Source organism: Oncorhynchus kisutch, linkage group LG9 (assembly GCF_002021735.2).
Source record: "Oncorhynchus kisutch isolate 150728-3 linkage group LG9, Okis_V2, whole genome shotgun sequence".
Classification (NCBI taxonomy): Eukaryota; Metazoa; Chordata; class Actinopteri; order Salmoniformes; family Salmonidae; genus Oncorhynchus; species Oncorhynchus kisutch.
The window spans coordinates 18,971,380-18,998,268 of record NC_034182.2 but is presented as its reverse complement, the minus strand read 5'-3'; the positions used below and the strand labels follow the sequence as shown (position 1 = coordinate 18,998,268).

Below are 26,889 nucleotides of genomic sequence, written 5' to 3'. Positions count from 1 at the left end.
TGTCCCGAAGCCACTCCTGCATTGTCTTGGCTGTGTGCTTAGGGTCATTGTCCTTTTGGAAGGTGAACCTTCACCCCAGTCTGAGGTCCTGAGTGCTCTGGAGCAGGTTTTCATCAAGGATCTCTCTGTACATCTTTCCCTTGATCCTTGCTCGTCACCCAGTCCCTGCCACTGAAAAACATCCCCACAACATGATGCTGCCACCACCATGACAACATCATAGGGATGGTGCCAGGTTTCCTCCAGACGTGACGCTTGGCATTCAGGCAAAAGTTCAATCTTGATTTCATCAGACCAGAGTATCTTGTTTCTCATGGTCTGAGAGTCATTTAGTGCCTTTTGGCAAACTACAATTGGGCTGTTATGTACTTTTTACTGAGCAGTGGCTTCCATCTGGCCACTCTACCATAAAGGCCTGATTGGTGGAGTGCTGCAGATGGTTGTCCTTCTGGAAGTTTCTCCAAAGAGGAACCCATCGGGTTCTTGGTCACCACCCTCACCAAGGCCTTTCTCCCCCAATTGCTCAGTTTGGCCGGGCGGCCATATAGCCAGGTGTGTGCCTTTCCAAATCATGTCCAGTCAATTGAGTTTACCACAGGTGGACTCCAATCAAGTTGTAGAAACATCAAGAATGATCAATGGAAACAGGATGCACCTGAGCTCAATTTCGAGTCTCATAGCGAAGGGTCGGAATATTTATGTAAAGCAATGCTTTTTATTTTTAATACATTTGCTAAAATGTCTAAAAACCTGTTTTCACTTTGTCATTGTGGGGTATTGTGTGTAGATGTAAAAAATGTACCACAGAAAAATGTAATCAATTTTAGAATAAGGCTGGAAAAAGTAAAGGAGTCCGAATACTTTCTGAATGCATTGTATAGCCTAATGACCAGAGAGAAGCTGCATGTATCTAATTATAGACTAACAAATAGCCTACCAAAATGTAGGAAATTATAAACAGAAACATATCTAAATCAGGCAACAACAAAAAAAATCCTGTACACCCTGTAAAAAATAATAATAATCCTGCCGTCTCTAACTGTAGCCTACAAAGCGTTTTCTATATTAGCGGGTTAGGGTCAGGTGCTGGCCTCAGATTTTCATACATAGTCGGGCGGATGGGTGATTAGCAATTGCATGCATTTGCTGCTGAACAAAGAGCTGGCCCGCACACCACTAAAACAGTGCTAATATCAACAAGATGCATGCAAGTCTCACCTGGCTTAAAGTAGAAGAAAGATTAACTCCATCACTTCTGGTTCTTATAAGAAATATTACTGTGAATTCCAAATTGGTCTGCATAATCAAGAATCACACTGTTCACGTTTCTGAAACGTGTGCTCTTAACTTTCTTTTTATAGGTTAAGTACACGCCCCAGGTGTCAATGTCATTGCTTAAGTTGGTACAGTTTAGCATCATTTATTGAAACTGGAGTGATTCAAGCGCAATACCTCGTGCGATGACATTAACTGTGTGTGTATGTATATGCGCGCATGTGTGGGAGTGAGTGAGTGCCTGCATGTGTGTGTGCATTCCTGCATGCGTGTAGAGGGCAGTGCCATGGTGATATTTGCCCAGGCAGGGTGAGGTCATGCCAGGCTGAGGAGAGAAGAATGCCCCTTCTCCGAACACACACTGTCCCCGTCAGTCCACAGGGCCTGAGGTCAGCCATCAATGCTCTATTAATAAACGGGTCCATCTGTCTGTGTGTGTCTGGTGGCAGTGTGTCCACCATTGTGCCAAAAGGGAATTCCCATGACGGTCATAAGACAATATTGGACTTTTTCTGTCTGCCGGGTAACAAGGACTTACGTCAGTATACTGAGAGCCACAAGGTTCTCTCCTAACCCAGCAGTGAGACCCCTGATCAAAGTGCTTAGTTGAATCAGGTCTAATGGCACCAAGCAAAGGGGTGGGCAATATTTTCTGCAAAGTGAGTTTGTGCTTTCTAGTTCTTTAGCCCAGAATGATCTACTGCAAAGAAAGAATCATTAACAGAAGAGAAAGCCCAAATAGTGTTTCTATGTGAGTACATGTGACGGGCCATTAAAATGGCAATCAGCAGATAACACAATAACACCTTTTCCCAACCATTGTTTCAGTATATAGCTGAAAGATTGGGCTGAAGAAATATAACCACTCAAATTCAAGGACAGAGCTATGGATGTAAGAATTGACAATCTATGATATCAGCATTTATACAGTGACATCCGAAGGTATTCACACCTTTTCCACATTTTGTTTGATTAAAACCTGCATTTTAAATGTATTAAATTAACCATTTCACACATACCATCACACGGGTGTGATCGTTCTAGAGTGTTCCCTGAAGCATACGATCACACCCGTGTGATTAGAACGCTTATTTAGAAAGGACCGTTTCGAATGATGCTACAATGTGCATTTGAGCTAGCCACACTTTTTTCAGAAACTATTTACACAAACAGTCCTTACAAAGTTATGTCTAGAATATGAGCAGTTTATTTTTGGATGCAATGTCCAGACATTCACAGAAGTAGAGACAGCATAACACAATCATTCAAACCGGAAAAATGTAGGCTACATTTGTCCTAGCGCTAACTGAGGAAAGATTGACGCAAAACAAGCGGTTCTAGGTCCTATTTTATAACTCTCGGCTGACATAAACTACAATATGAATTAGCTAATAGCAATTATTATTTATAATTAATCAGCACAGGTGAGCTCACCATTGATCAAAATAATTGAGTAAAACACTTCCTAGAAATCGAAAGTAATCCGACGATGATTAGGAATGCATGATTTATCACTGGTACTTGAAAAACATGTGAATAAAACAGTATATATTTCAATAATTACCACACAAAATATTTTCTGATAGTGATTTATTGATACAAATGGCACATGCAGGCAGTCAATCATGTAACCTCTCACTTCCACTCTGAGCCATTCAGTGTTGTTGTTTATGTATGTAGCTAGTGAGCTAAACTGTAGGATTAGCAATGTCTTTCAAAATGAGACAACTCACAAATGCAAAATGTTCTGTGGTAGCTGGAAAACTGCCAGCCATTTCACCCCTCCTGGCCCTGCTGTTTGCTTTGATGAGTCCCAGTCTGGATGCTCCTTGCCATTTCCATCTGAGGCAGAGTGCTTCAAGATGTTTCCGACAGAGGAGCTGGTGGGAGACATAGTAGAGACCAATAGCTATGCATTGGAGCTACAGAAGAGAGCCAGCAGTGGGGGGGGGGGAGGGGGCAACCACAATTAGTGAAATGTATACCTTCCTGGTGACAGTCCTTCTCATGGGGATGAACTCCCTAAGAGAATACTGGAGCACAGATAAATAAATAAAAAGTGACCAGTGTTCAATGACTATGTACATAGAGACTACTGCCCTACGGACGGTTTAACAGTCTGATGACCTGGAGATCGAGAGACTGATAAAAAGCTTTTCTCTCAGCTTTGAGACCTGCAACAGCTCGTGGCTCAGGTGGCTGAAGTCCTTGATGATCTTCTTGGCCCTCCCAGGTGCTGTAGAATTACTGGAGGTCAGGCAGTTGTGCTGACCGCACCACCCTCTAGAGAGCCCTGCGGTTGCAGGTGGTGCAGTTGCTGTACCAGGAGATGATACAGCCTGACAGAATGCTCTCGATGGTGCATGTTAAAGGGCGTCGAAGAACATGGCTGACGTTTTACATTCTCCCAAGCAATTGCGAATTTTTTTTTAAACGTATTGTGTACATAATGTTGCTGCTGCCGTCTCTTATGACCAAAAAGAACTTCTACTAACCCAGACTGGAAGAAACGTTTTCCTTTAACAAGTCCAACGAGAAGGAAATCTTGCTTCCACTGGAACAGGCCCAGATCCACACGTTTTGCATGAAGAAAAGACGCCAGAAAAGGGGACGCAGAACGGGGATCCTTCTAAGAAGCCGGAGGCGAGCAAGTAAACTCCCAATGCCTTCAATTCTCCTTGCAAACGTGAAATTGTTCGAAAATAATAGGTCATTTTAAGATTATCTTACCAACGGGACATTAAATACTAACATCTTATGTTTTACAGAGACGAGGCTGAATGAAGAAACAGATTTTCCATGAACCGGCAGAACAGAGATGCTACCTCTGGTAAGACGAAGGGTGGGGTTGTTTTTTTGGCAATAACAGCTGGTGCGTGATGACTAATATTAAAGAAGTCTCGAGGTATTGCTCGCCTGAGGTAGAGTACCTTATGATAAGCTGTCGACCACACTATCTACCAAGAGAGTTCTCATCTGTATTATTCGTAGCCGTCCATTTACCACCACAAAGCGAAGCTGCCACTAAGACCGCTCTCAACCAACTCGATAAGGCCATAAGTAAAGAAGAAAATGCTCACCCAGAAGCAGCGCTTCTGTTTTGCTAGCACAGACTGGAATATGTTCCGGGATTCATCCAATGGCATTGAGGAATACACCACCTCAGTCATCGGCTTCATCAATAAGTGCATTGATTACGTTGTCCCCACAGTGACTGTACGTACATATCCAGAAGCCATGGATTTCAGGCAACATCCACATCAAGCTAGAGCTGCTGCTTTCAAGGAGTGGGAAACTAATCCGGATGCTTATAAGAAATCCTGCTTTGCCCTCAGACAAACCATCAAACAAGCAAAACGTCAATACAGGATTGATATTGAATCTAAACCAGCTCTGACGCTCGTCGGATAAGGCAGGGCTTGAAAACTATTACGGACTACAAAGGGAAACCCAGATGCGAGCTGCCCAGTGACGTGAGCCTACCAGACGAGCTAAATGCCTTTTATGCTCGCTTGAGGCAAGCAAAACTGAAGCATGCGTGAGAGCACCAGCTGTTTGTGTGATAACGCTCTTGGTAGACGATGTGAACAAAGCCTTTAAACAGGTCAACATTCACAAAGCCGCTGGGTCAGACAGATTACCAGGACGTGTACTCAAAGGATGCGCGGACCAACTGTCAAGCGTCTTCTTCAACCTCTCCCTGACCGAGTCTGTAATACCTACATGTTTCAAGCAGACCACCATAGTCCCTGTGCCCAAAGGAAGTGAAGGTAACCTGCCTAAATGATTACCGCCCCGGGGTACTCACATTGGTAGCCATGAAGTGCTTAGAAAGGCTGGTCATGGCTAACATCAAAAGCATCCTCCCGGACACCCTAGACCAACTCCAACTCGCTTACCGCCCCAACAGATCCACAGATGACCAATCTCAATCACACTCCACACCGCTGTTTCTCACCTGGACAAAAGGAACATCTATGTGAGAATGCTATTCATTGACTACAGCTCAGCATTCAACACCATAGTGCCCTCAAAGCTCATCAATAAGCTAAGGAACCTGGAACTAAACATCTCCCTCTGCAACTGGATCCTGGACTTCCTGACGGGCTGCACCCAGATGGCAAGAGTAGGCAACAAAACGTCCGCCATGCTGATCCTCAACACTGGGGCCCCTCAGGGGTGTGTACTTAGTCCCCTCCTGTATTCCCTGTTCACCCATGACTGCGTGGCCAAACACGACTCCAACACCATCATTTAAGTTTGCAGATGACACAACAGTGGTAGGCCTGATCAGCGACAATGGTGTGAGAGCCTATAGAGAGGTGGTCAGAAAACTGGCAGTGTGGTGCCAGGACAACAACCTCTCCCTCAATGAGAGCAATACAAAGGAGCTGATCGTGGCCTACAGGAAAAGGTGGGCTGAACAGGCCCCATTAACATCGACGGGGCTGTAATGGAGCAGTTCGAGAGTTTCAAGTTCCTTGGTGTCCACATCACCAACGGCCTACTATGGTCCAAACATACCAAGATAGTGAAGAGGGCACAGCAAAACCTTTTCCCCCCTCAGGAGACTGAAAAGATTTGGCATGGGCCCCCGGATCCTCAAAAGGTTCTACAGCTGCACAATCGAGAGCATCCTGACCAGTTGCATCACCGCCTGGTATGGCAACTGCTCGGCATCTGACCATAAGGTGTTACAGAGGGTAGTGTGAACTTCCTGCCACCCAGGACCTATATAATAGGCAGTGTCAGGGGAAAGCCCATAAAATTGTCAGAGACTCCAGTCACCCAGGTTAAAGACCGTTTTCTCTGCTACTGCACGGCAAGCGGTAACAGAGCACAAAGTCTAGGACCAAAATGCTCCTCAACAGCTTCTACCCCCAAGTCATTCGACTGCTGAACAAGTCATAAAAACCGACACCGGACAATTTACATTGACACCCCCCCCCCCCCCCCCTCTCCTTGTACACTGCTGATACTCGCTGTTTGTTTATTACCTATGCATAGTCACTTCGCCCCCACCTACATTTGTAGATTACCTCAACTGGCCTGTACCCCTGCACACTGACTCAGTACCCCCTGTATATAGCCTCGTTATTGTTATTCTTATTGTGTTACTTTTTATTTTTGCCTACTTGGTAAAAAAAATATTCTTGAACTGCAATGTTGGTTGAGGGCTCGTAAGTAAGCATTTCACGGTAAAGTCTACACTTGTTGTATTCGATGCATGTGACAAATAAAGTTTGATTTGATCTGTAGAAGTTTGTGAGGGACTAGGGGCCAAATTTATTTGGCGTGAAGGGACCATATCAGGTCCTCAGTGAGGTGCACGCAGCGGAACTTAAAGCTTTTGACCCGTACCACTGCGGCCCGTCGATGTGGATGGGGGCGTGCTCTCTATGCTGTCTCCTGTAGTCTACGATCCTGCTCCTTCATTTTGTTGACGTTGAAAGGTTATTTTCCTGGCACCATTCCGCCAGGGCTCCCTCCACCTCCCTGTAGGCTGAAACGACCTTGCCCACTTCACCAAAACCTTCCCCTCCCCCTATTTTCCCCTCCCTCCTCCTCTCCCTCTCTCCTTGGGAAGATAAGGTCCTTTGGTGTGGTTTCTCTAATGGACACGTTCAAACACTGGCCAAAACTTCAGGATGTGTTATGTAGGAGTGTGTGACAGAGAGGGGTGTGTGTGTGTGTGTGTGTGTGTTTACTCCACTGTAAATTCCCCAATTCCCAACTGTTCCTGAAAACATTGGTTCCTATTCACTAGATCCACTGTTCCATTTAAAGTAGAGGAGGGAAGGAAAAGTATGACTATTTCACCCGGAGGTACCAGTAACACCGTGTGTGTGTGTGTATTGCATCCTGTGGTACCAGTAACACCAGAGCACGAGAACGAGTCAGGAAAGGGGTGAAGGAACGGACAGAGCGAATTATAGAATGCATGATATACAGCACAAAGAAGTTATTGTCAGTTTCTTTGTACCAGTGTATTTTTCGGCTGCGAAACTACCTCTAACTTCCTGGACACAGACACATAAAAATGGTATCCGCAAGCTAATGTGACTCTGGGGAAGAAGATAAAGGGCATCATTGCCAAAATTAAAAAGGTATCCCTTTGACACTTGTCCTCTTATAGCAACTTGTAAAATATTGATTTGGGGCGACTAGTAAAGACATTCTCAGTGAGTTAATGCATAAAGCAGCGCAATGTTACAACCGGTACAAATTTTACAACCATTAACATTGGGTTATCTACGACGGTAACATCAAACAAAAGCGTTCCATGTGGTTCTCTAGTCTATTAGGCCCATAATAAAGACTTAAAACACTGCATCAGCCTAGATTTTCACAAATAAGCAAAGTCATAAGATGCTAAATAAGACTATATAGATAAGATAGATTAAATAGATAAAACATCCTTACATCTGGAGCCAGAGTAGGACAAATACAACAGTATCCCCAGAACTGGCCTTCCAACCTCTATTATACAGTGTTTTAATGTGGCAAGCTTACAGACCTAGTAGAAACAGCTTAGGGGGTTCAGAGATGGAAAGATAGAGATTAAATGTTCCCATCTCTATCTCCAGTCATGACTACAAGTTCTTAGAAGCAGCAGGAGTAGACATTAACAAATGACAACAGTACACCACAATCATAGCCACAGACATTATGTACTTTCTGTATTCCTAATAATAACACACACATTGGTGACTCCTATGTCTGATGCCACTCCATACGGGTTTTGTGTAGCCAGTTAGCTAGCAGGTTTAGCAAAGAATTGGCTTCTATCAGATGTAACCAGTGTCATTTAACCCCTAACCAATAGGATTATAGTAGAATCACACACACACACACACACAAAGAGAGACCATCCTCTTTCTCAGGATACCACAGGAGGGTAAGAGATGAAGGATTATACAGTGTTACCAGTAAGGAAGGACACATGGTCAGTCAAATACCATGCAGCTCATACTAAAACATGAGGCTCTACCCTTTCTAAGAGAATGGGGGATACCCCTTTCATTCTCCTCTATACCCCCCCCCCCCTCTCTTGCTCAGAGAGGTGTGAATCTGGAAGACATGCACAACACACACTAGTGTTGCACGGTATGCTGAAACCTCTGTACTTTTCAATACTAGAAAAATTTAAAACTATTCAGTACTAGAATGTGTTACTTTCGGTACTTCTGTCAAATGTGTCTCACTGATCAAGCCCGTCTAACAGCGCAGCGTACCCCTTATTATTGTGCGCACCGTGCCTGCTCCAATTACTCATTTCTAGCCTGCACTTGGAGTCTGGGCTGCATCGTGTTAGCGCCCCATGATGCACAGAAGTTAACACACTTGAATAATGCAACACGGCATGTAGCTACCTCCTGCTGAAGTAGCCCCCGATACATATTTGCACCGTATTACACAGTCAAAATATGGATTAATTTGTTTTATTAATGTAGTATGGAACCGTGGACTTAAAACAAAGGTTGGACTTATGGTAATGCAGAATGGGTATGATGAACTTATCATTTCTCTATTTAGGAAATATGGAACTTTGGACTATATTGGGCGAAATATCAGGTTTTGATTTAGGGGACGGCGAGGATGAAAGGGAGCTGAATATGCCTACATGATCCTAAAATAATTGGTTTTATTACCGTTTTACATTTAAAAAATATAAAAAATGTTAAGGATGATTATTCTTCCGATACACACCAGTAAATGAATGGATTAGGTATTGTCAACAGGGTTGTTGTCTCTAGTGTGTGGCATGCTGGTTAACACTGGGATAAAGGGATTAAAGTTAACAGTAGAACTAATACAATAATTGGCTTACGGAAGCACTTCTCTAAGCGAGAGAAAGGTATATTATATATTTCTAAGCTATTTATGCTACCTTTTATATTCTTGATCCTAATGATATAAGCCTAGGTGTAAAACAGCTGAAGTGATAGAGCAACAACCCTGGATCTTGGCTGTTGGCTGTGTCAGAGTCGATTGTGAGTTGATCTTGGGTATGACTTCCCATAAGGGAGTGCCCGGGGTTGGCTTGCAGTCGGCTCTGGCACAGCCATGGCACGATACAACAGGATGTGATGCCTAAGAATAATTTTTACTTGCAGTCATTAGAATCTATGTTCCTTTTTCCTTCTTCCTTTTTTTGTCGGAATACAACAGGATATAATGAGGACTACATGAAATATGTCTTGCATGTAATGGACATCAAAAAAGGTCTGGTCTTGCGATATATTTCTGAAGTTCCCTTTTCTGACTGTTTTCCATGTTTTGGTTAGTTCTCTTAAGCATCTTCAGATATCCCATATCTTCAGACTTCCCATATTTCCCTCTGGGCAACAGCAATTGGCGGCCAAGGGTTTGCCTTAGGACGCAAAGGTGCGTCGTGAGTCAAGGAGACGATCTGTAGGCCTTAGTGACAACAGACCTAGATATGGGGGGTTTTAGTGGGTGGAATATTAGGGCTATTGGGAGGTTTACAAAGTTTCAGCTACAGTATGCTTAACAGTGCAAATTCCTATGGTACCGCTACATGGACACTTAATCATCATGGTGCTTTTTAAAATGGTAAGTGTACAAACATTAGTTGTGGTAAGTATAATTGAAATGTGGGTACCATTATGGTAAGTGGGGAAATGAGTATAGCAAGTTATAATTGTAATGGCTTAGCAGATCATAAAAAAAGAATACATTTTTACATGGCTAAAAGATAAAGAACATAATATATACTGTTTACAAGGAACAAATTCTACACATATACAAAAATGACTGGGAGGCAGAAATATATTTTTGTCATGGGCAAAGAAAAACATATGTTTTCTTTTCAGTCTCCTCCAGTTCTACTGAATGATGTTAACTGTAAGGATTTATTTCCTAATAACAATAATGTCAAATTTACACTTTTACAGAAAGACCTGTGTGAAGGTCAACTTACAGAAGAGGAACTTTGAGGCAATAAAATATTTTCAGTCTGGAAAAACACCAGGGCATGATGGTATACCAGTAGAGGTATATCAGACCTTTTTTGATGTACTCAAAGATCCATTATTAGCATGTTTTAATTACTCTTATACAAATGGTAGACTTTCAGGTACTCAACAAGTAGGTCTGATTTCATTACTACTAAAACAGGACCCAGGTGGTAAGTACATTTAAAAAACTAGGAGGCCTCTTACTCTTCAATGTTGTGATGCGAAAATCCTGGCGAAATGCATAGCACATATAATAAATGTAAAAAATAAAGGTTTTACCGGATATTGATCATCCTGATCAAAGGTTTTTTTTACATGGACGACATATTGGATATATGACAATTACTTAAAACAATTGAACACTATGAAACATTGAAGATACCAGGCCTGGTCCTCATAGCGGATTTTGAAAAGGCTATGATAAGGTACGACTAGAATTTATATATAAATGTCTGGATTACTTACTTAACTTCTTGGTGATAGGGGGCAGTATTTTCAAGTCCGGATGAAATGCATGACCAAATTCAACTGCCTGCTACTCATCCCCAGAAGATAAGATATGCATATTAATAGTAGATTTGGATAGAAAACACTGAAGTTTCTAAAACTGTTTGAATCATGTCTGGGAGTATAACGAAAACCAGAGGAAAAAACATTCAGATTTTCTTTTTTCAATGAGTTTTCATTGGGAATCCAGATTTCTAAGGGACCTTCTTGCAGTTCCTACTGCTTCCCCTGGATGTCACCAGTGTTTAGAAATTGGTTGAGGTTTTTCCTTTGTGTAATGAGGAAGTAGTCCTGTTCAAAACGAGGGTAACTTCAAGTGTACTGTTTGTTAGAGGCGCGTGACCAGAAAGGTAGCGTCAGTTAGTTTTCTCCCTATATTGAACACAGATCATCCAGTCTTCAATTTAATTGATTATTTACTTTAAAAAATACCTAAAGTTGTGTTACAAAAGTAGTTTGAAATGTTTTGGCTATGTTTACAGGTAACTTTTGAGATATTTTGTAGTCACGTTGCGCAAGTTGGAACCGGTGTTTTTTTGGATCAAACGCGCCAAATAAATTGACATTTTGGATACATAGACAGAATTAATCGAACAAAATGTGATGTTTATGGGACATATTGGAGTGCCAACAAAAGAAGCTCGTCAAAGGTAAGGCATGATTTATATTTCTATTTCTGCGTTTTGTGTCGCGCCTGCAGGGTTGAAATATGTTCTCTCTTTTGTTTACGGAGGTGCTATCCTCAGGTAATAGCATCGTTGACTTTCGCCTTTTTGAAATCTGACATGTTGGTTGGATTCCCAACACGTGTAGATTTAATGTGTGATTTCATGAAAGTTTGATGTTTATAGTAATTTATTTTAATTTGGCGCTCTGCATTTTCTCTGGCTTTTGGCCAGATGGGACGCTAGCGTCCCACATATCCCAGAGAGGTTAATCTCTTATACAATGGGTTAAAGTTATGTACAGCAACCCCAGATGTAAAATAGTAAATAATGGTTACTTCTCAGAAAGTATTGAGCTTTTAAGCGGAGTAAAACAAGGCTGTCAGGTTGTCTCCATATCTATGTATTATGGCCATTTAATTGCTAGCTATTAAAATGAGATCCAACAAGAAAGTCAAGGGGTTAGAAATCCAGAGGATAAAAACAAGTCTCAATGTATGCCGATGACTCTAGTTTTTTCTTAAGTCCGCAATCTGGATCCCTGTACAGTCTCACTGAAGAACTTGATCACTTTTCTAGCCTCTCTGGAATAAAACCTAATTATGACAAGTGTACCATATTAAGTATTGGATTGTTTACACTACCTTGTACTTTACCAATAGAATGGGCAGATAGTGAAGTAGACATACTTGGTATTCACATCTCAAAAATATAAATTACCACAATTTCAATATAAAGTCAGCAAAAACTGATAAGATTCTGCAACCATGGAGAGGTAAATACTTGTCTATTTATTGGGGGGGGATTCACACTGATTAACACTTTGATCCTATCACAGTTCACTTACTTACTAATTGCACTGCCTACTTCAGATGACTCGTTTTTTTTAAATCCTATGAGTAAAAAATATTTCATTTTATTTGGAATGCTAAGCCAGACAAAATTAAAACGTGCCTATTTATATAATGAATAGGAGTTTGAAGGGCTAAAATTATTAAATATTAAAGCTTTAAACCCCTCACTAAAAGCTTCATTCATACATACATTATACTTAAACCCAAAAGTATTCTTCAGTAGATTATTAAGGCAGGCTTATCCTTCGTTCAAAAATTGCCTTTTTGCCTTCAAGCATATTACAACTTCTCATATGTGGAAAAAAAATGTATCACCCTTTCTTAAAAAAGCCATACAAAGCTGGTTACAATTGTAGTTTTATCCCACAGAAAAAAATCTAACAAATAATACAACAAATGTTATGGTTAGAGTCCAATATACTAATTAATAAAAAATGAAAACATTCTTTATGTGGGAAAAAAAAGTTTTAAATTATATTCATTTTTTGTCATTTTTTTCACCTTTATTTAACCAGGTAGGCTAGTTGAGAACAAGTTCTCATTTGCAACTGCGACCTGGCCAAGATAAAGCATAGCAATTCGATACATACAACAACACAGAGTTACACATGGAATAAACAAAACATACAATCAATAATACAGTAGAAAAATAAGTCTATATACAATGTGAGCAAATGAGGTGAGATAAGGGAGGTAAAGACAAAAAAGGCCATGGTGGCAAGGTAAATACAATATAGCAAGTAAAACACTGGGATGGTAGACTTGCAGTGGAAGAATGTTTAAAGTAGAAATATAAATAATGGGGTGCAAAGGAGCAAAATAAATAAATACAGTAGGGGAAGAGGTTTGGGCTAAATTATAGATGGGCTATGTACAGGTAGAGTAATCTGTGAGCTGCTCTGACAGCTGGTGCTTAAAGATAGTGAGGGAGATAAGTGTTTCCAGTTTCAGAGATTTTTGCAGTTCGTTCCAGTCATTGGCAGCAGAGAACTGGAAGGAAAGATGACCAAAGGAGGAATTGGCTTTGGGGGTGACCAGAGAGATATACCTGCTGGAGCGCTATGGTGACCAGTGAGCTGAGATAAGGCGGGGCTTTACCTAGCAGAGACTTGTAGATAACCTGTAGCCAGTGGGTTTGGTGACGCGTATGAAGCGAGGGCCAACCAACGAGAGCGTACAGGTCGCAATGGTGGGTAGTGTATGGGGCTTTGGTGACAAAACGGATGGCACTGTGATAGACTGCATCCAGTTTGTTGAGTAGTGTTGGAGGCTGTTTTATAGATGACATCACCAAAGTCGAGGATCGGTAGGTCAGTTTGGCAGCATGAGTGAAGGATGCTTTGTTGCGATATAGGAAGCCGATTCTAGATTAGAGATGCTCAATGTGAGTCTGGAAGGAGAGTTTACAGTCTAACCAGACACCCAGGTATTTGTAGTTGTCCACGTATTATACGTCAGAGCCGTCCAGAGTAGTGATGCTTGACCGGCGAGCAGGTGCGGGCAGTGATCGGTTGAATAGCATGCATTTGGTTTTTACTTGCATTTAAGAGCAGTTGGAGGCCACGGAAGGAGAGTTGTATGGCATTGAAGCTCGTCTGGAGATTAGTTAACACATTGTCCAAAGAGGGGCCAGAAGTATACAGAATGGTGTCGTCTGCGTAGAGGTGTACCAGAGAATCACCAGCAGCAAGAGCAACATCATTGACGTATACAGAGAAGAGAGTCAGCCCATGTATGGAACCCCATAGAGACTGCCAGAGGTCCGGACTACAGGCCCTCCGATTTGACACACTGAACTCTATCAGAGAAGTAGTTGGTAAACCAGGCGAGGTAATCATTTGAGAAACCAACGCTGTCGAGTCTGCCAATAAGAATGTGGTGATTGACAGATTCGAAAGCCTTGGCCAGGTCGATGAATTTGGCTGCGCAGTAATGTTTATCGATTGCAGTTATGATGTCGTTTAGAACCTTGAGCGTGGCTGAGGTGCACCCATGACCAGCTCTGAAACCAGATTGCATAGCGGAGAAGGTACGGTGGGATTCGAAATGGTCGGTAATCTGTTTGTTAACTTGGCTTTCGAAGACCTTAGAAAGGCAGGGTAGGATAGATATAGGTTTGCAGCAGTTTGGGTCTAGAGTGTCACCCCTTTCAAGAGGGGGATGACCGCGGCAGCTTCCAATCTTTGGGAATATGAAAGAGAGGTTGGCTACATACAGCAAGTAAAGTGGATTTACACCTGGTAACGTATTTACGGTATTTATGGGTAACAATCTACTAGAGGTCGACCGATTATGATTTTTCAACGCCGATACCGATACCGATTATCGGAGGACCTAATAGGCCGATACCGATTAATCGGCAGATTTTTTTTTGTTTTATGTATTTGTAATAATGACAATTACAACAATACTGAATGAACACTTATTTTAACTTAATATAATACATCAATAAAAATCTATTTAGCCTCAAATAAATAATGAAACATATTCAATTTGGTTTAAATAATGCAAAAACAAAGTGTTGAAGTAAAAGTGCAATTTGTTCAATGTAAAAAAGCTAACATTTGAGTTCCTTGCTCAGAACATATGAAAGTTGGTGGTTCCTTTTAACATGAGACAATATTCAAGGTAAGAGGTTTTAGGTTGTAGTTAATATAGTATTTATAGGACTATTTCTCTCTATATCATTTGTATTTCATATACCTTTGACTGTTGGATGTTCTTATAGGCACTATAGTATTGCCAGTGTAACAGTATAGCTTCCGTCCCTCTCCTCGCCACTACCTGGGCTCGAACCAGGAACACATCGACAACAGCCACCATCAAAGCAGCGTTACCCATCGCTCCACAAAAGCTGCAGCCCTTGCAGAGCAAGGGGAATAACTACTCCAAGTCTCAGAGCGAGTGACGTTTGAAACGCTATTAGCGCACACCCAGCTAACTAGCTAGCCATTTCACATCAGTTACACCAGCCATTAGGCTGATAGGCTTGAAGTCATAAACAGCGCTCTGCTTGCGAAGAGCTGCTGGCAAAATGCACGAAAGTGCTGTTTGAATGAATGCTTACGAGCCTGCTGCTGCCTACCATCGCTCAGTCAGACTACTCGATCAAATCGTAGACTTAATTATAACATAACACACAGAAATACAAGCCTTTGGTCATTAATATGGTCGAATCCGGAAACTATCATTTCAAAAACAAAACGTTTATTATTTCAGTGAAATACGGAACTGTTCGGTATTTTATCTAATGGGTGGCATCCCTAAGTGTAAATATTCTTGTTACATTGCACAACCTTCAATGTTATGTCATAATTACGTAACTTTCTGGCAAATTCGTTCAAAATGAGCCAGACTGCCCAAACTGTTGCTTATACCCTGACATTGCGTGCAATGAACGCAAGAGAAATGACACAATTTCACCTGGTTAATATTGCCTGCTAACCTGGATTTATTTTAGCTAAATATGCAGGTTTAAAAATATATACTTCTGTGTATTGATTTTAAGAAAGGCATTGGTGTTTATGGTTAGGTACAGTCGTCCAACGATTGTGCTTTTTTCGCAAATGCGCTTTTGTTAAATCATCCCCTAGCATTGCATCGATTATATGCAACGCAGGACACACAAGTAATATCATCAACCATGTGTCGTTATAACTAGTGATTATGATTGATTGATAGTTTTTTTATAAGACAAGTTTAATCCTAGCTAGCAACTTACCTTGGCTTCTACTGCATTAACGTAACAGGCAGGCTCCTCGTGGAGTGCAATGAGAGGCAGGTGGTTAGAGCGTTGGACAATTTAACTATAAGGTTGCAAGATTGGAACCCCCGAGCTGACAAGGTGAAAATCTGTCATTCTGCCCCTGAACAAGGCAGTTAACCCAACGTTCCTAGGCCATCATTGAAAATAAGAATGTGTTCTTAACTGACTTGCCTAGTTAAATAAAGGTATATAAAAAAATAAATAATAATAAATAGGCAAAATCGGCACCCAAAAATACCAATTTCCGATTGTTATGAAAACTTGAAATCTGCCCTAATTAATCGGCCATTCCGATTAATCAGTCTACATTCTACCATCTACAGGATTTATGGGTCCCTGATCTGTACTATACAGAAATGCATAATTATTGATATGAATATCATTATATTCATGGTGATGCATCCTGAATAGGTACACAAAGGTAGCATATGCAATATCCTTTTTCATATTTGGGTATAATTGTAAACACTGGCTATTATTGTAATGAGCTCCGCCCCCAAACAAGACCACATTTGGTTGGCCTGGTCCAGACCAAATCTGAAACAATTATAGATGTCTGTGTTTCACAACTTTGGACAGTACAGCACAGCAGAGTTCCATATTGTACAGTAAAGTAGATATGTTCAGTACTGTACTCTACTCCAGTGTGCTCTACTGTACTGAACTCTACAGTACTCTTTACTGTACAAACTTGTGAAACATAGACATCTAGGATTGGCCAAGATTTGGTCCAGCCAGGGAGTACTGACCATGTCTTGGCTTTGACCACCAGACCATAGAAAGAGAGAAAAAAACTTTTTTTGTTGAGCTGAACATAACAGTACGCCAGTGGAAGGGAGGACAGTAGCAGGTGACCCAACTGTGGTTTATGACTACTATGATTTCCCATTGTAATTCAATTGCAATAATTCTGATTTAGTTACAGAATTATGGGTTTTAAATCACTTAATACATTCATAAACAAACTTGATATCAGTAAAAACACTATAACTAAATTGGTAGGTAATACCTTTACTTGCTACTTCGGTGAATGTGAACTTTCGTTATCCCCCCATGAGGGAGAGAAATTATCTTTAAAAAGTGTGGGTTTTTGGTATTGGAATTACACGGCAATGTCTGTTCAATTTAATAGAGAAGGCAAATAATTTCTCTAAAACTAAATATAAAAGTGTTCATATTAGTTGGCAGGGGTCTTTACTTCAACAACATGATTGTGTTTTGATGTATTTATAATCCTGTGTAAGACTGTTTCTGGTAGATGTTGACCAGAAATCAATGACTTTGCTTATTCCTATTTTTTTGTTTGGAGAATGGCTTTAAAAAGCTATATACCTTAGTAAAAATAAATAAAACTCAGCTTTGACAGCTAATTTGAAATGCTCCTATGCACTTCACATGTTGGTGCTTATGGGTCCTTTTAGATGGAAATGCCCAGTAGTGACCACTGCAAGCTATACTATGTATTCTTATTTCTATATAGTCACAAGAATGATCTAAGTTTCAAAGGACTTTGATGGAGCATTGATGAATTAAAGGCAAAGAAGTTGAAACAAAATATCCAACCATGCAGTTCTACTGACTGGACATGTTACTCTCACACAGTCATAAACCACAAATTATGTAGCCTAACAAATGGACATTGCATTGGCCTTGTGGGCGGGCAGTCTAACAGTAAAAACTAAACTTAAACGTATCCCACGACAACAAAGCGCGTGCGAGAGTTCTGAAAACAAATCACGACTCACTTTAGTGATGATGAGCGGTTCTCCGTGCTCGAGACCTCCTTTCAGCGTGAACCCCCAAGGCGTGCCTCCGTTTAACTGGACTGGGATATGGTTAAACGACACGAGCTGCTCAACAGTCTCCATTCTAGATATATGTTTACGTTATTATACTCGCGGTAACCGACCGAGCGGAGTGGAAAGGAGTCACTTTTCTATCTGCGCTGTTTTAGAACTCGGTCTCCATCACTACTAGGCAATGGGTCCTACCATTCCATTGCAATAAAGCAACAAATCGAACAGAGACATTAGTGATACATACAGATTGGGGGAGGGCTAAAAAAAAGTTCAGGCAGTAGCGTTAGTGTTCCACTCTCCGCGGGGTGGTGAAAACGGATGTTTCCGGTTCTCAGGGCTACAGCAGTTTCCCCTGAAAAAACAGTTGTGAGGACTCTGTTCAGGCGTCTTTTTACGCCTGCTACGTTAGTATTCTTCCAAAACTAAAACTTCTGACGCAGTAGGAAGAAGTTTTCCCAGTCCCCCAATTTCAAAACTAGTTTGAAATTCATAGATAGTCACGGTAGAATTTAAACAGGGATTGTCCAATGAGAGCGCCCAGGGGGAGGAAAGAGTACACACTACACAATTTAGCATGAGTGGTAACAGATAAAATCTTAATCTAATTGTATTCGTCGCATACACATTTTCCAGATGTTCAAATCAAATTTTATTGGTCACATAGATGTATTTATGTGAGTGCGAGTGTAGCAAAATGCTGTGTTTCTAGCTCCAATAGTGCAGTAATATCTAACAATTTCACAACAAACACACACACATCTAAGTAAAGGAATGGAATTAAGAATATAGAAATATATGGACAAGCAATATCAGAGCGGCATAGACTAAGATACAGTAGAATAGAATACGGTATATACATATGACATGAGAAATACAAAATATGTAAACATAATTAAAGTGGCCAGTGATTTCAAGTCTGTATATAGGCAGCAGCCTCTAATATGCTAGTGATGGCTATTTAACAGTCTGATGGCACCTGTTCTGACCTCGCCTCCTGGATGATAGAACAGGCAGTGGCTCGGGTGGTTGTTTCCTTGATGATCTTTATGGCCTTCCTGTGACATCGGGTGCTGTAGGTGTCCTGGAGGTAGTTTGCCCCCTGGTAATGCGTTGGGCAGACCGCACCACCCTCTGGAGAGCCCTGCGGGTGCGAGTGGTGCAGTTGACATACCAGGCGGTTATACAGTCCGACAGGATGCTCTCAATTGTGAGGCACCTGTAGAAGTTTGTGAGGGTTTTAGGTGCCAAGATAAGGTGCTGTTGGCTGTTGCGCCTTCTTCACCACACTGTGTGGGTGGACCATTTCAGTTTGTCAGTGATGTGTATGCCGAGGAACTTGAAGCTTTCCACCTTCCAGACTGCCGTCCCGTCGATGTGGATAGGGGGGTGTTTCCTGAAGTCCACAGTCAGCTCCTTTGTTTTCTTGACATTAAGTGAGGGGTTATTTTCCTGGCACCACACTCCGAGTGCTCACCACCTCCCTGTAGGCTGTCTCATCATTGTTGGTCATCAGGCCTACTACTGTTGTGTGGTCTGTAAACCTGATTGATTTGCAGGCATGCATGGCCTGCAGTTATGGGTGAACAATGAGTACAGGAGAGGGCTGAGCACGCACCCAAGTGTTGGGGATCAACAAAGTGGAGGTGTTGTTTCCTACCTTGACCACCTGGGGCCTGCCCGTCAGGAAGTCCAGGAACCAGTTTCACAGGGCAGGAGTCAGACCCAGGGCCTCGAGCTTAATGATGAGCATGGAGGGTACCATGGTATTGAATTCTGAGCTATAGTCAATGAACAGCATTACTATATAGGTGTTCCTCATGACCAGATGGGATAGGGTTAGGGCGATGGCATCATTTGTGGATCTATTGTGGAAAGCAAATTGAAGTGAGTCTAGGGTGTCAGGTAAGGTAGAGGTCATATGATCCCTGACTCGTCTCTCAAAGCAATTCATGATGACAGAAGTGAGTGCTACGGGGTAGTCATTTAGTTCAGTTACCTTGCGTTCTTGGGTACAGGAACAATGGTGGCCATCTTGAAGCATGTGGGGACAGAAAGGCTGGGACAGAGAGAATATTTCCGTAAACACTCCAGCTGCAGTGAAATGCATATGTTTCTATCTCCAACTGTGTATATAATGGTGTGTATAGACAGCATGGACAATATATATGAATAGAAAAGGTGTGCACAGCAGTAGTTATATAGGATGAGCCTTAACTAGAATACAGTATATACGTATGACGTGTGTAAAACACAGTAATGGTGCGTGGGTAAAATCACTTGGGAAGCCAAGCCAGAAAATAAGCCATATTACAACCTACTGTATGTGTTGTGATAATTACATTGTTTGAACTATAACCTGTTAGTTCATATGCCTTGCGACCGTGATATGCCTAAGGTCAAGATAAGACCCAGTATACATTTGTTTCATCACATAACCGGAGAGCAACCTCTGTCCGGTGAAGTCCACAAAGCATATACTGTAGCATTTAACAAACATGACCTATATTATGGTCAACAAACAATGTTTCCGACCTTTTCGGACTACTAAACAAAGATTGATTTAGAACCACGAGTTATTGCAAGTTGCAAAGTTAAACAGGAGCTGCCTCCACTATTCCAGCACCATTTCAACTTCAACATCCTGAAATCATCTATGCTTAGTCTATTACAGCTAAAAGATACCAAAACTATTTAGTCTAATCAACGTAAGCTAAATATGATTGTGTGTGTGTGTGTAAGTAGAAAAAAGATGTTGACTCACCTTACTTGTAGAGAAACTCCAATGCCATCCTCCTCTTTCATGTTGATGAAACGGTCAATGACTGTCATACAGTACACACTTTAATTTTTTATTGTCCTTGGCTACCTGGCTAAAATGCCTGCTCAGTAGCCAGTTAACATTAGCCTTCTACATCTAGCTACATATTGAACTTTCATTCTCTCAGTCCAGGGGCACAATGTATTTTATGGTTGGGTCAGAATTGCTGTTATAATCATTGGTCAGTATGGAGAATTAAGTAAATCCACAAGTCCAAATCTCCATCCATGACTAATTTAGAAAAGGGACAATTTTAGCTAGCTACTAGCCACCGCAGAACAACACAACGAGATGCAACAATTCAAGTTGTTTCTGTCAATGATTAAAATCTCTGTGATAGGAGTGAAGCCAACTCAAAACTGGCTTCCCTTGACACGTTTTTGGTGCGCCAGGACCATTCACAGTTGAGCTCACTCAGTTTAGCTCAACCCTGATTGGCTACTATTATATAACTTTTTTATCAAGGGATGCCAAATGCTTTCTGGCTTCACTTGCATTCAATGCTACAGGCAGCAACAACGTCATATTCTTTATGACCAGCCTGCCTCAGATGGCCTACACATACAGAGGGGCGCTGTTTCGCTCACTCAGATGCTTTCTCTGGTGAGATACATTCAGCCTCTTGCAAATTGAAGGATAATTATTAAAACACAGAGACACAAAAGATAAATAATGTAATGTTTTTTTCTTGGAACATTTTGTGGGGAGGCCTGGCTTCCCTTGGCCTCCATGAATACAGTGCCTTGCGAAAGTATTCGGCCCCCTTGAACTTTGCGACCTTTTGCCACATTTCAGGCTTCAAACATAAAGATATAAAACTGTATTTTTTTGTGAAGAATCAACAACAAGTGGGACACAATTATGAAGTGGAACGACATTTATTGGATATTTCAAACTTTTTTAACAAATGAAAAACTGAAAAATTGGGCGTGCAAAATTATTCAGCCCCTTTACTTTCAGTGCAGCAAACTCTCTCCAGAAGTTCAGTGAGGATCTCTGAATGATCCAATGTTGACCTAAATGACTAATGATGATAAATACAATCCACCTCTGTGTAATCAAGTCTCCGTATAAATGCACCTGCACTGTGATAGTCTCAGAGGTCCGTTAAAAGCGCAGAGAGCATCATGAAGAACAAGGAACACACCAGGCAGGTCCGAGATACTGTTGTGAAGAAGTTTAAAGCCGGATTTGGATACAAAAAGATTTCCCAAGCTTTAAACATCCCAAGGAGCACTGTGCAAGCGATAATATTGAAATGGAAGGAGTATCAGACCACTGCAAATCTACCAAGACCTGGCCGTCCCTCTAAACTTTCAGCTCATACAAGGAGAAGACTGATCAGAGATGCAGCCAAGAGGCCCATGATCACTCTGGATGAACTGCAGAGATCTACATCTGAGGTGGGAGACTCTGTCCATAGGACAACAATCAGTTGTATATTGCACAAATCTGGCCTTTATGGAAGAGTGGCAAGAAGAAAGCCATTTCTTAAAGATATCCATAAAAAGTGTCGTTTAAAGTTTGCCACAAGCCACCTGGAAGACACACCAAACATGTGGAAGAAGGTGCTCTGGTCAGATGAAACCAAAATTGAACTTTTTGGCAACAATGCAAAACGTTATGTTTGGCGTAAAAGCAACACAGCTCATCACCCTGAACACACCATCCCCACTGTCAAACATGGTGGTGGCAGCATCATGGTTTGGGCCTGCTTTTCTTCAGCAGGGACAGGGAAGATGGTTCAAATTGATGGGAAGATGGATGGAGCCAAATACAGGACCATTCTGGAAGAAAACCTGATAGAGTCTGCAAAAGACCTGAGACTGGGACGGAGATTTGTCTTCCAACAAGATAATGATCCAAAACATAAAGCAAAATCTACAATGGAATGTTTCAAAAATAAACATATCCAGGTGTTAGAATGGCCAAGTCAAAGTCCAGACCTGAATCCAATCGAGAATCTGTGGAAAGAACTGAAAACTGCTCTTCACAAATGCTCTCCATCCAACCTCACTGAGCTCGAGCTGTTTTGCATGGAGGAATGGGAAAACAATTCGGTCTCTCGATGTGCAAAACTGATAGAGACATACCCCAAGCGACTTACAGCTGTAATCGCAGCAAAAGGTGGCGCTACAAAGTATTAACTTAAGGGGGCTGAATAATTTTTCACGCCCAATTTTTCAGTTTTTGATTTGTTAAAAAAGTTTGAAATATCCAATAAATGTCGTTCCACTTCATGATTGGGTCCCACTTGTTGTTGATTCTTCACAAAAAAATACAGTTTTATATCTTTATGTTTGAAGCCTGAAATGTGGCAAAAGGTCGCAAAGTTCAAGGGGGCCAAATTCTTTCGCAAGGCACTGTACATGCCACTGGTAAAACAGTTTGTAAACATTATTAACTTCTTATGGCTGCAGGGGCAGTATTGGGTAGCTTGGATGAAAAGGTGCCCAGAGTAAACAGCCAGCTCCTCAGTCTCAGTTGCTAATATATGCATATTATTATTAGTATTGGATAGAAAACACTCAAGTATCCAAAACTGTCAAAATATTGTCTGTGAGTATAACAGAACTGATATTGCAGGCGAAACCCTGAGGAAAATCAAACCAGGAAGTGGCTTCTATTTTGAAAACTCCATGTTCCATAGCCTGCCTTTGCTCCATTTAAAGGGATATCAACCAGATTCCTTTTCCTATCGCTTCCTCAAGGTGTCAGTCTTCAGACAGTTTCAGGCTTTTATTTTGAAAAATGAGCCAGAAAGATAACATCGCGTCAGGTGTTCGCATGAGTTTTGCTCGCGCAACAGAGTTTGGGCAGCCGTTGCCTTTCCCTCTCCTACTGAAAAATACAGTTGCGGTTGATATATTATCGATTATATATTTTAAAAACAACCTGAGGATTGATTATAAAAAACGTTTGACATGTTTCTGTGGACATTACGGAAACTATTTGGAATTTGTATTGCGTTGTCGTGGCAACTCTTTCCTGTGGATTTCTGAACATAACGGCCAAACAAACTGAGGTATTTTGGGTATAAAAATAATCTTTATGGAACAAAAGGAACATTTATTGTGTAATTGGGAGTCACCTGAGTGAAAACATCCGAAGATCAAAGGTAAACGATTAATTTGATTGCTTTTCTGATTTGTGACCAAGCTACTTGATGCTAAGTGTACATAATGTTTTGTCGAGCGATCAATAACGCTTGGATTGTTTTTCGCTGTAAAGCATATTTTCAAAATCTGACACGACAGGTGGATTAACAAAAGGCTAAGCTGTGTTTTCCTATATTGCACTTATGATTTCATGAATATAAATATTTTTAGTAATAGTGTTTGAATGTGGCGCTATGCAATTCAGCAGTTGTTGATGACAATTATCCCATTAACGTGATTGCAGCCATAACAGTGTTCAATGACACTTTTTCTAAGTTTGTTAATTTTATCCAGGATTGTTTACCTCTGTATATAGATTTTGAAACTCCACTATGAATTTTATTCCAATAGCCAGAAGGGGGAACAATGGGAAGCATTGGCAATATATTCATTTTGACAATAGATATTCTGCTGGTTAAAGCAACTGGGATATTATTATTAAGATAAAACATAATATTCAATATCGGCAAGTTAGACTAAAATGAACGGTGTTTCCTCCGACACATTGGTGCGGCTGGCTTCCGGGTTGGATGCGCGCTGTGTTAAGAAGCAGCGTGGCTTGGTTGGGTTGTGTATCGGAGGACGCATGACTTTCAACCTTCGTCTCTCCCGAGCCCGTACGGTAGTTGTAGCGATGAGACAAGATAGTAGCTACTAAACAATTGGATACCACGAAATTGGGGAGAAAACGGGGTAAAATTTAAAATATATATATATATTTACAATAATAAGCCTGGGTAAAAGACTTGCTGGGACCAAACTTGGCATGAATGATCAGTTTCCGAAGGAAATTGCAGAACGGCGTAAATTTCTTTATCCAATTTTCAAAGAAAATAGATTAAAAGCGAAACGAGTAGCTCTCTTCGAAGATAAACTATATATTGATAACCAGTTGATCAGAGACACAAAGACTAGTCCATGGTTATTTAAAAAAATACAAAGTTCTCACAGATGAGGAAAATAAACACAATTCTAGCCCGGTTATGGATTGTAATAATACAATAAAAAATATCGCTTTTCTTTCTTAACATATAACTCATTGAACACACAAGCACTAATTCAACATAGTTGTAACGGCCATTGTTGGTGGAAGAAGGTGAGGACCAATGCGCAGCGTGGTAAGTGTCCATATTTTGAATAAAGAAATTGAACACTGAACAAAAACAACAAAGTGAATGAACGAAACCGTTCTGTCTGGTGCAGAATACAAACATGCAACAGAAAATAATCACCCACAACTCAAGGGTGAAAACAGGCTGCCTTAAGTATGGTTCTCAATCAGGGACAACGATTGACAGCTGCCTCTGAGAACCATACCAGGCCAAACACAGAAATACCCAATCATAGAAAAACAAACATAGACAACCCACCCGACTAACGCCCTGACAATACTAAAACAAAGACATAACAAAAGAACTAAGGTCAGAACGTGACAAGAGTGAAGATAAAAACGAAGTAAACAGAAGGCACAGTATGTGTGGATGATGTGGTGTGTTAATGTTTTATTTTATTTGTTATGTTTGGGAAAGTTGAGTGAGTAATGAAATGGTTGCATTTCCCAGAACCAATGTATTGCTGTGAGCCGGGGTATGAGAGGGCTTTCAATGTTGTTCAGATGATGGATATACTTTTATAATTAATTATACGTCTTATTTATTTATTGTCCTATCATGGTGGAACAGTTTTAAAATAAATTATACATTTAATTTATTTATTGTCCTATCATGGGGAACTACAGTTTTAAAATAAATAATATCAAATGATTTATTTATGATCCTATTTTAATACGGTCCACGACCCTATACCATAGACACCCACCTGAATGACCCAGATACTAAGGAGAAGTCCCTAACTGTTTTATGTGCTTGCTGTAAGTGGTCTGTATGCAGCCAAAATGAGTTCAGAGACCAAAAGCAGCACTGCCCCCTCAAGATTCTGAGCCTGCTTGGCAGGGTTGGTCCTGCAAAGCCAAAGCCCCCTAAAGGGAGAGCATTCTCAAAGCTGCTAATGAGAACCTTGAAGACCTTGTACCTAGCCGGTGGGGATTCCGGTGCGGTGCCCCCATCCAGGCAGGGGCAGTGCTGGCAACACTAGCTGCAGTAACCCATGGGGAGGGGGTCACACTCGGACATTTAGAGAGGGGGTATATTATTGTGACCCTGGTGGCACAAAATCAAAGTTTGACTGCATGGAGATGCTTGGGAATATGGTCAATACAGGAAAAGGTGTACATTTGACCTCCATCATCTAGGATGTGACAATGGTTAATAAAATCTCTAAATTTCTGCCCATTTTTTGAGCGGTCTTGTAGGCCTTCTCATGCAGCTGCAACTGTAAGTGCATTTGTAAATCAAGACCTTTCTTGAGTTGGGCTCTCGGATGGTGCAATTGTTGAGAATGTGAGCTTATGGTTGTGTGGAGGGAAAGGGTTGAGTGTGTGTGGGTGTATGTGTGTATCCCACAACTGTGGCCAAGGAGTAAAATATGTTAGGGACAATAGAGGATGATCCATAGCTATATATAATACAAATCGAGGTGAAGGGGATGGAAATGCATTTGGCAGTTGATCTACTTCAATTCGGTAAATGGCACTGTGTGCTCTTTTCAAAGGATGGATCCCAGCCGGTTCAGGGCTATGGGATACAGGGGGTCGAGGGTGGTCTGCCGGGCATTGGGATGACAACCCAACTCGGGATGAAGAGGGCTTTTAGCGGGTGGAATAGTAGGGACCAATTGGAGGTTTAGTTAATAGCAATGCAAATATCATGGTACAGCTATATAGACAGCTACTTTTTAATGGAACGTTTACAAACATATATTTTGATAACAAGAATTGAAAGTTGTGTCTCATTATGGTAAGTGGTGAAATAAGTATAGCCAGTTACATTTGTAATGGCCTAGCTGTAACGATCGTCGTCCTCCTCATCTGAGGAGGAGTAGGAAATATCGGACCAATGCACGGTGTGGTACGTGTTCATGATGTTTATTTGCCTGAACACTGAAATACAAAATAACAACGTGAATAAACTAAACGAACGAAACAGTCCCGTGTGGAACAAACACTGA

The 26,889-nt window shown here is 41.2% G+C and overlaps 1 protein-coding gene across 1 annotated transcript in view; it reads right to left on the bottom strand.

The window, feature by feature from the left end:
- The window catches only part of shroom4 (shroom family member 4), an 80,295-nt gene extending 62,083 nt beyond the window's left edge, over positions 1 to 18,212 (bottom strand). Inside the window, exon 1 of the mRNA XM_031831342.1 lies at positions 17,794 to 18,212. Within this exon, the coding sequence (XP_031687202.1) occupies positions 17,794 to 17,916 (123 nt within the window). The 5' untranslated portion in view covers positions 17,917 to 18,212. The remainder of the gene's footprint in view (positions 1 to 17,793) is intronic.
- Positions 18,213 to 26,889: the final 8,677 nt, after the last annotated feature.